This window comes from Denticeps clupeoides, chromosome 8, assembly GCF_900700375.1.
Source record: "Denticeps clupeoides chromosome 8, fDenClu1.1, whole genome shotgun sequence".
NCBI lineage: Eukaryota > Metazoa > Chordata > Actinopteri > Clupeiformes > Denticipitidae > Denticeps > Denticeps clupeoides.
The window spans coordinates 14,317,567-14,326,988 of NC_041714.1; the positions used below are offsets into that span (position 1 = coordinate 14,317,567).

At 43.8% G+C, this 9,422-nt stretch overlaps 1 protein-coding gene across 2 annotated transcripts; it reads right to left on the reverse strand.

Annotated features, from left to right (window-relative positions):
• Positions 1 to 466: 466 nt before the first annotated feature.
• On the reverse strand, positions 467 to 8,074 carry btbd3b (BTB (POZ) domain containing 3b). Of its 2 annotated transcripts, XM_028989087.1 has the most exons (5): positions 7,711 to 8,074; positions 7,299 to 7,551; positions 5,980 to 6,070; positions 4,260 to 4,378; positions 467 to 2,867 (listed from the first exon to the last, which is right to left on the reverse strand). In XM_028989087.1, the coding sequence occupies exons 2-5, from the start codon at positions 7,433 to 7,435 to the stop codon at positions 1,835 to 1,837; spliced, it is 1,380 nt and encodes a 459-aa protein (XP_028844920.1). In that variant the 5' UTR covers positions 7,436 to 7,551; positions 7,711 to 8,074; the 3' UTR covers positions 467 to 1,834. The 2 variants fall into 2 exon arrangements, with proteins under 2 accessions (XP_028844920.1, XP_028844919.1); XM_028989086.1 differs by having other exon boundaries at positions 7,299 to 8,074.
• Positions 8,075 to 9,422: the final 1,348 nt, after the last annotated feature.

A 9,422-nucleotide genomic window follows, 5' to 3' on the forward strand; every position in this document is an offset into this window, starting at 1 on the left:
TAACAGTGGCATGCGGGGCATTAGCTGAATAATGAAAAAGACAAATTCATCAAATGTAGTGTGCCCAGTGCTCCTGTCATGTTCACTTTCTGTGTTATTGAGTGGTCTTCTAACTTCTGAGCAACTTACTTTATATGATAAATGTTTAACTGGCAAATAACTAATGTCCCATGATAAAATTATTCAATAAACATCAACACTTCTTCATATCCAGAGACTCACACTAAAAGGCTTAAGGGGCCCATAAAGTGAGTTTAAGCATTTTTTTCCCCTAGCAAGTGTGTTTTTAGTCTGAGGAACACCCAGGGGAACCTGAGTCAGCCTTCTGAGCTTGCATGAAAATGGAGGTCAGGCAGATGGGTGTCTTCCAGTGGGAATTCAGCGGGTTTTTGGAAACCTTTTCATCATTGTTATAGAGAAATGAAAGCTCTGCACCATTCCAGAAGCCCAGTCATGGAGATTCCAGTCATGTCCAGAGAAAAGGACCGATGTTTGGTTTATTTTTTTGTGTCTGACTATCATACACATTCATAGGTCTCTCAGCGATGTAGCACATACATACAGAACAAAAAATTCACAACCCTTCATTTCCTGTCCAGCCTTCAAAGCTGAGTACAACACGCTGACAAAGCTGAGACAATTTTACACAATTGTTTCACACAAATTAATATCAAGGATAGGTCCTTTCAATGTAAACTCAGATAGACTCGCTCTCCACCGGGTCCTTCAGTCTCAATTTAGATGGCCAGGCTCTAATGAATTTGGCTTTTGTGTTGAGTCAGCAGCAGCATTAACCTCAGCTCTCAAAACGCACACGGGCCCTTTAATGGTTAAGAGAAGAAACTATATATTTTTTTATTTCTGTTTGTTCCTTTTATTACTTAAAACAAACAAACAAACAAACAAAATGGATGCACTAATTGAACGAGCTGTTCTGTGCCAAGGTTAACTCACCGGCAGCTACCTAATCGCCAAACGCAGTTAAAAAAGTGGAATAAATGCACACAGTGTGTCCTCAGAGCTCCATTTCATCTTCCATGTGCACCTCACAAAGGTGGCATCAATAAAGCCTGCAAAAGCTTTAAGCAGAATATTAATAATTCGATGTGTCTGCAATTTCCCATTTAGGAGACTGAAGCATGAAAAAGCAGCTGTAGTTGTAGAGAAGTCTCTAGTCGTACCTTAAGGCGCTCACTAAATACAACATTTCGGAGCTGGTGGACAGTAGACATCTGCGTTTTTATCGTCCATGTCCCAAATGACACCGCAGTAGCGCAAGAGTCCTGAAGATTTGCAGGACTTTTCGACCGACAGGCCTTCGGTGTCAGTTTTAAAATGAGACGATTCACTGCCTTCACTGCCATTTTTTTTTAGTATTGCTGTTTTATATATATGTGCATCCTGCGCAAGCATTAACTAACATGGCATATTTATTATAGTAAACCGAAAGCTTCTGTATGTCTACCACATATATATCTATATATTACACAATATACATATTTCAGTACAGTGCAAATGAAAACAGTGGCTTGGATTTAACATTATCATTCTACTGTCACAGTCAGGTTTCTCACAGTTGAGTTACAATGCTTCAATTCCAGCATACAAGAGCAAACGAAATAATCTTACTTTGTTTTAAACACGAAGCTTTGCAGTTTTACTGACATAAATGGAGAATGTAGAGGATGATCATTTTAAAATGTTCTATTAATCCACTGACTGTAACCACAGCTAAGCGCTAATTTGCACCCCAGGGAAGTCAGTTCTGGTTTAAACACGAACTATCCAATAAGTGCAGGACTTGAGACTGGACCTCTGCCACCTTCTGCAACGTTCAGGCATAGAAGATGAGTTCTGGGATCTGACCCCCCTGCACTCCGGTTCCGTTGGTACTGTCTGAGGAACACTGGAACTGGAATGTCACCTTCCCACACTGCACCTCTGTCATGCCCTCTTGTCCGAAATAGCTCAGCTCGTTCCCGTCCAGCACCACGCTGGCCGTGTAGAACGTGTCGGGCTCGATCTGAACGGGGTACTCGAACCACACGGGGAAAGTGTTGCTGGACCCGTCAGAGAAGTACTTGCACAGGTTCTGACCCAGGAGGATGCCCTGGCGCTTGAGTTCGATCTTGGTGCTGTACTCGGCCGACCCGCAGCTGGACCCGTAGAGGCCGAAGCCGGCGATGAAGACACGCTTGTCCACGGCGAACTGGATGCTGTCGCAGCGGCCGCGGTACCGCCACTGGTTGCTGCGGTAGGCGCAGGACTGGAACCGGTGGCAGCGCTGCGGCGCCAGGCCCTTCCGGGGCTTGCTGGCGAACTGCAGCTCCGGCTTCTTGGCTGCGGTGTACCACAGGAAGATGTCGTTGGTCTCGCTGAGCGTCAGCACGCCCGACTGCGCTGCCCCGTTGGCGAAGTCGTCCAGCGCCATGGTTGGAATGCGGATCAGGTACACAGCCTTGCCCAGGACCTTGCGCTTGTTGTCGATAGACGCGGTCATGTCCCGCCGCTGGCATTCTGCCTCCGCCCAGCCCATCGCCGCCTCAAACACTACAATCTCCTTGGCGTTGAGTGTCTCGCGCTCCAGGATGCTCTCCAGGGTCTGGGAGTCGATGTCGCAGAAGCCATCGGACTTGAGGGCCAACTCAGCCTGGGCGTCAATCACCTCCCAGCAGCGTTGGGTGAGGTCGGGCTCCTCGAACAGGCAGCTCTGCGACAGCAGGATACAGGCATTCTTGGCGCTCAGGCTTGTCTCCAGGAAGTTGACGCAGGCGCGCGCCAGGTGGGGCACGATGTACTTTTTAGCCGCGTACAAGGTGGCCAGCACTGTGTCCGCGCTCAGATCAATCTCATCACAGTAGATGTACCTGTAACGAGCAAGGAGGTGATCTTACATTTTTACATTTTCAATTTACAGCATTTGTCAGACGCCCTTATCCAGAGCGACTTACGATCAGTAGTTACAGGGACAGTCCCCCCCCTCGAGACACTCAGGGTTAAGTGTCCTGGGTCTTCTGGTTCATGTGTTACCCACTAGGCTACTACGACCCTGCATATCTTATATGTGCACTACAAATAAACAAGGAAATGAAGACTAGATTAAATATGTTTTTTGGAGTTGGTAAGCCTCACTAAGACACTGTGTCTGCCGACAGTGTTTTGGGGAGGCACCACAGGCACTTGAAGTGACCCAAAATGTTGTTGTCCTTGGAACAGCTGTTGGGGTTATTAAGCTGCAGAGCATGCCACCGCCGCACGTGTGTCAGCAGCAGGATTGGGCCTGCGATACACAGGCCGACTCCTTCCCGTCATCCCAGCGACTCCCTGCTGTCAGGCTGCGCTTGAAGCGCTGAAAAGGCGCTGCTGCGCTGTGTAATAAAAGTGCTCGGCTGGCGGACGCTGAGAGGTGACTGCGGTAAGTTATTCCACCTACACACCAACTCACTTCCCAGTTCTGATGCCGGAGCCCATATTTGTATGAGCGGTGGGAGCAGGACTGTGGTTTTCACGCCGATCTATCAGACACTTCTGACAACAAGGCTCGCAGGGAAATGGAGACCAGCGATGAATGTGAAAAATATTCAGTGCGGATAATGCATCCGCCCTACGTGATCGTGTAGGACGTCAGCATTATTTAACCCGTTTAGACATTTGCCGCAGTACAATTAATGCAAAGGTCTCATGAAATTTAAATGGACGTACCTGTGCACATTCACATTCAAGCGTCAGAAAAGGGTTTGCGCGGCTTGAACAATCTTCATTACAATGAATTTTATTCCAAACTGACACTTTTATTATATGGTCGAGCTAAAATAGCAGTAGCTTTCCCATAATGGGGTAAATACTACCATATAAGGACATAATTAAAAGGCATGTGAAGGTCTTGATTTATTTATTGATTGAAATTGCAATGGAGAGCCCAATTACAGCAGAACCCCTTAATTGGAAGTGACATTCAAGACAAATAAGTTTTCTAATTACTTTGTAGTAAAAAAAATCCATAGTAATAAATTGCTCATCAATAATTCAAGTCACTGAACATGAGCTGTCCTTGTGAATTTTTTTGACCTGTGTGTAACTTATAGTCTATGTTAGTCAAACTATATACTATATATAGTTTGAGTCTCTTTCTCCCTCTCTCTCTCTCCTTCCCTCTCTCTCATTTTTATATTTCCATCCTGTAGATAATAACAGGTACATTGCAAAGTGGCAGTTTATCGAAAGCACAGCTTGTAATTTCAAAAATAATTCATCCTTACTTGAGCATGGCCAGGAAGGCTGCAGGCTCCACATCCGGGATCCTGATCTCATCGCTGTCTTCTGCCAGCTCCCCGTAGAACATTGCGTGGAACACGGAGCTCCCTACTGCCAGGACGTACTGCAGGAGGGAAGGATGGCGAGAGGAATAACCGGATTAAAGAGCTTTAATGCAAGGCGCTGTGCACGGTCTGCTGGATAACGATCTGTTTGGGTGGCACGGCTGCTCTTTCTTTTCTCCAGATTCGAACAAAAGAACTCAGTATGGGAGCCCTTCTGGCTTCACTGTGTTTTCTGAAAGCTACAAATTCTCCACAGTTCTCAAAAGAACACTTATTATCTTTAATCGGAGCAGTTGTGTACAGTCTGGTTGGAAATGGTGAGCTGTTTTTCCACCTCCTGCCTGTTTATTTCTTCTTCGCTCTGTCTCCACCTGTCTATCACTGGTCACTGGGCTCTTCTTCAGTTGCCTCAGCTCTTGTGATAGACACTGTCAGATGGCTGTCAGAAACAGTGTTGTGCTGCACACAAGCCAGCATTCAGAATGGACTAGAGCAAAAAGTACAGAAAAGCAGCAATATACGACTCAACAATGTTAATTTAAAACTGGTCAGACAAAAAAAAAAATCTGAGATGAGCAGGTTCCTGCATGGCCAAGTAAATTATGAACATTGTGCCTTGTTCACATTTCTGTTCACAAAAGCTGTATCATTGCTTGTTTTTGTTTGCATGAAACCTTGTCACATTTCAGAAATTAGCAGCATATACAGCTCCTCCGTTTACTACATGTCATTAATGTTGTAATTGTGCGCTTAAAAGCCAATTTACAGGTGTCTGGGCTGACCAGTGGGTCAGAGAAATGTTTAAGGAGAGATAGAAAACAGTTTATGATGAGATAGAAATGTGATATTCTGAAATCTTAGAACGTCACCAGCCTGTGGCCTTCAAATCATAACAGGTTAGTACTTGTCATTTTTGTAAAAATCACTGCTTTTATTTCAGCTTGACGGTTCCGCACCTGACCGGCAGGGTTTTTAATGGCTCTTGGATGCAGAAACTGTCGCCCACTAACATAAAAGCCAGAGGGCATGCTGTGTCTAAACATTAGCTAAATGAATATTGTAAGTACTATTCAGCATCCATTCTTCATGGCCCATTGGAATATTGGCTGCAGCGCCACTGCAGAGAACATCGTGCACAGAGCCGCCCATAAACGAGAAAAGTGCTTCGCATTAGGCAGTCATGCAGCGGGAAGATGACTCACTCTTGGCTCATGTGAGCCAGCACTTTTATGATAAGCATGGTCTGCAATTCAATTAAGACAGGACAACCAATAGCTGAGCTGCATGAAAAGTCAAAAAGGCATTTTAAGAATTCTTTAAAGTGTAACTTTGAGAGAAAGCATGACTGAAGCCAGATTTTACAGCTGCAAGGTTACCTGTTTGGATATGAGAAGCGTATATGGATATATATGCACACCTACAGTGTGTGGGGGGGTTGACAGAGAGCATTAAAGTCTTGTTCCATTTCCCCGTCTCCACCCTTCAGTCTCATTTGCATAAATAATTGAGTAGCACCTGCGAATTGGCTGGTGACAAAGTCGGTGAGCCGCACAAAGGACTTTCATTACTGCCACCACCGAGCCGTGAAGATGCTGACGACTTCGGCTTAATACCTGCTTTCCTTTATTTTTTCCTGATTGACAGGGTTTAGCGAGCTTACCCGGTGCCCAGGCAGCCTCTCTGTTCCTCCTGACGGTCCCACCACAAAGTGCACATCGGCCATCAGTTCGTTGTTGAACATCACGGAATTTCTGCCAAGCAAGAGAGGCATACGGAACGGAAATTGAGCAATATGTACACACGAACACACACACATCTAACATATATTCATTCATAAGATGACCCCTTTCACAGTGACGTTCCCTGTTGAACACCAGAGTCTCATGTCATGTTTATTATAATTTGCAGTGTCCATGTAGCAGTAACATATGGAGATAGCATAGTTTTAAAATTCCTGAGTAAATATCACACCATTCACAAATACATTTCTTGATTCAGCAATAAATGTAACAAACGTAATTTATGACTTACAAATAAATGTAACACCATTCACAAATGCATTTCTCGACTTTTTACGTTATGCACAAATATCACAGTGGTGTTACATTTAGATGAAACCACGACAATGTGCGAAAGTAGCACAAAATGTTTTCAACATTAAATCAAACTCTCGAACATCAGTTGATGTGATTGGATGTAGAAAAAACACATTAGTGCATCAAGCACAAAAAATTCACAAATAAATCTAAGAGTATTTACAAATATGTTTTGGTTTGTAAATGCAGGTTTATCTATTTGTGAATAAATGTAACTGCACTAACATTTGTGCACCATGTAAACATTTTGGTGTGTCGAGATATGGATGTGTGAAAAGTGTCACATTTATCTGTAAGTCATAAATTATATTTGTGAATCTTGTTACATTTGTTGCTATATCAAAAATATATATTAAATCGAAATAACATACTAACAACTGAAGTCACATTTTTTTTCAAATTTGAGACCCGACCCTGGTGAAGCCCCCAATCTTTATGCATTATTAAGCCTTGGGCCACAGAGGACATGGGGGTAAACAGTTCATGGAGTGCAGGAGGGATGACAAAGCACAGGGAAAAGGCACACATTTGCTTTGGCTGGGTAAATATTTCCATTCAGCACTGAACAGCGCTGCGCCCATCGAGCCGCATTCAGGAGCTCCCACCCCCCCATCTGCTCTGGGGTATAAGGAGGTTTGACTGAAAGGGCGATGAACCCAGAGAAGCACAAGGCCGGGCAGGGATTCCCACCACGTTTTAGAGAGGTACGTCTTCAGGGTCAAAGTCACCCAGAGAAAGTTTCGAGCTCAGCCCTGTACAATACATCAGAGTAGGACATGCAGTTCTAGAGGTGGAACCCCATGGACCTCTTTACTTTGCCTCTTCATTCTACCCTCATAGAGATCTGTTAACTATGTTCTGTGTAGTTTAGAATTTGCCCTACCTCTCTCGTATGGTGGAGTACAGCCCTTGCCAGTTGGCATTCTGGATGGTGTTGTTATTGTTCAGGTTCTGCTGCTGGTACTGCTGGACCGTGGTGGTCGGCGTGGGCTTCTTGGTTGGGAAAATCTCGGTAGACATCTTCTTCTTTTTCTTGGTCTTCAGCGTGATGATCTCATAGCAGACTGGTGGCAGCTTAGACGAGCTGCTGGGGCTTCCCTTTTTAGAGCCTTTGCTTGAACGGTTCTTCACCGACTCTGGAAGCATCAAGAAGAACGTCAGACATTTCATGTTCCGTCCCTTGGCATCAACCATGAGTGTTTTCAACTGCCGAGCAGTGTGACAGCATGCAGAGGAAAAAAAAATCACAGGTGGCAGGAAAAGAGAGTAAAAAATGTTCTCTTTCCTATTTTCACCTTTTTATCTTCTTGCAGCAGAGCACTTCCCTTTATTCCGTTAAGTTTGATCTGTGGACATGTGGTCTCTTTGGGTCCCCATAACTGGAATTCTCTGATGGCAACGGAGGCTTCTCTTGATCTCCTCTTCCTTCCTCTTTCAGTGTGTGTGTGTGTTTGTGAGACACTTTCTTCTTCTCTCTCTCTTTCTCCCTGGCTGGATTGACAGTTCCAGATTTAGTGCCGCTGCAGTGTTCCTCGGCCAGCGCCACGTTCGCCCTCTCCCCCTCTCTCTCTCCTTTCCTCCGTCAGACTCTCCGCTGCAGGACTCTGCAGGATGCACCACGTCCTGATGCTCCTTCTGCTGACGCCGGCTGTTGAATGGATGAGCACAGCGCGGAGAGAAACCCCCGCCCCTCAGCTGGAGGAAGCCAGGCATCCTCTCTAGTTCCACCAATCGCCAGCCAGCAGAGCTCTGATTGGCTGCTAAGGCTGGTCCAGCACCCTACTAGGCTATGCAAAGTCCCCTTCAATTAAAGTGACAGGCCTCTTCCTAACAGAGTGCTGTGTTCATCTGCACTTTGATATAGTGTGTGTTTTTTAAAAATGCACACCCACAGCAGCCTGCCATCACTTAACATGTGATTAATAATGAAAACACTAAATAGGTCAGGAAAGTGGAACGGCTGTTTATAAGGGTGGGATTTGCCTAATTCATGCAGTCTCCACAGCTCATTTGCATCCTTATGATTTTAATTACACTCTGCAGAGAACAATTCTCAGTGCAATTTTCATTTTTTGCATGTCACACTTTGATTTTGCCCGTGGCAGCCATAACAAAGACCTGTGCAATATAATACGGCATAGAAAATGACTGTCACTTGACTTGCACAGCATGAGAATTGTCCATGTTTTCTCCAGGCAATCTCCTGACAAGAGTTTAAAATGCTTCACCATGCCATTGCTTATTATAGTGCAATTAAAGCAGATTTCATCAAATCAGGCAAGACAATAAAACATAGTAAGCACATTTCATCGTGCATTTGTCAAAATGTGCCTGTTTATGTCAAACAGTGATGGCATAACATGTCACCAAACATGTCACAAAAATTTTGACTGGAAAATTGTGTAATATAAAATCCCTGTTGAAATAAACAGTAATGAAATTGACCTATTGTTTCCATATTATCATGGGCCAACTCAGAATTAGGACCTTGTGATTAGATAGTACATAATGAAATGACACGCATCCATTCATTAATAGAAGAGCTGTCAAATTACTGCAGTAATCGTTACCTTGAAAAAAAAAACAATTACATGTGCATTATAGATAGCTTAAGATTGAATCACAATGAATTGTGATTATCGTGTTGTTGCAAAATGTGTAATTAATGAATGACATTTTTAATTGATTGACAGCCCTAATTCAAAGTGAATAAGCATACATTTGTTCCTCATTGTTCTAATAATGTACTTTTAAAGCTATATCTCAATACACAATTCAGTGGAATTTATCATTTCAAGCCATTCCTATCTTTCTCAGGTACGTTTCTTTAGTGTCTGAGATGTTATTTTGGTTTACTGAATGGTTGACGTACCTTTTGCATTTGAGAAGTTTTGGACTTATGAATTACTTGATTAATCAAGATTAAGATGATGCAAAATTGCCTTTTTTTTTAAACGATTGAAAGTCCTAATAAAAAGTGAACGATTAAGCCTTTTATTTTTCATTG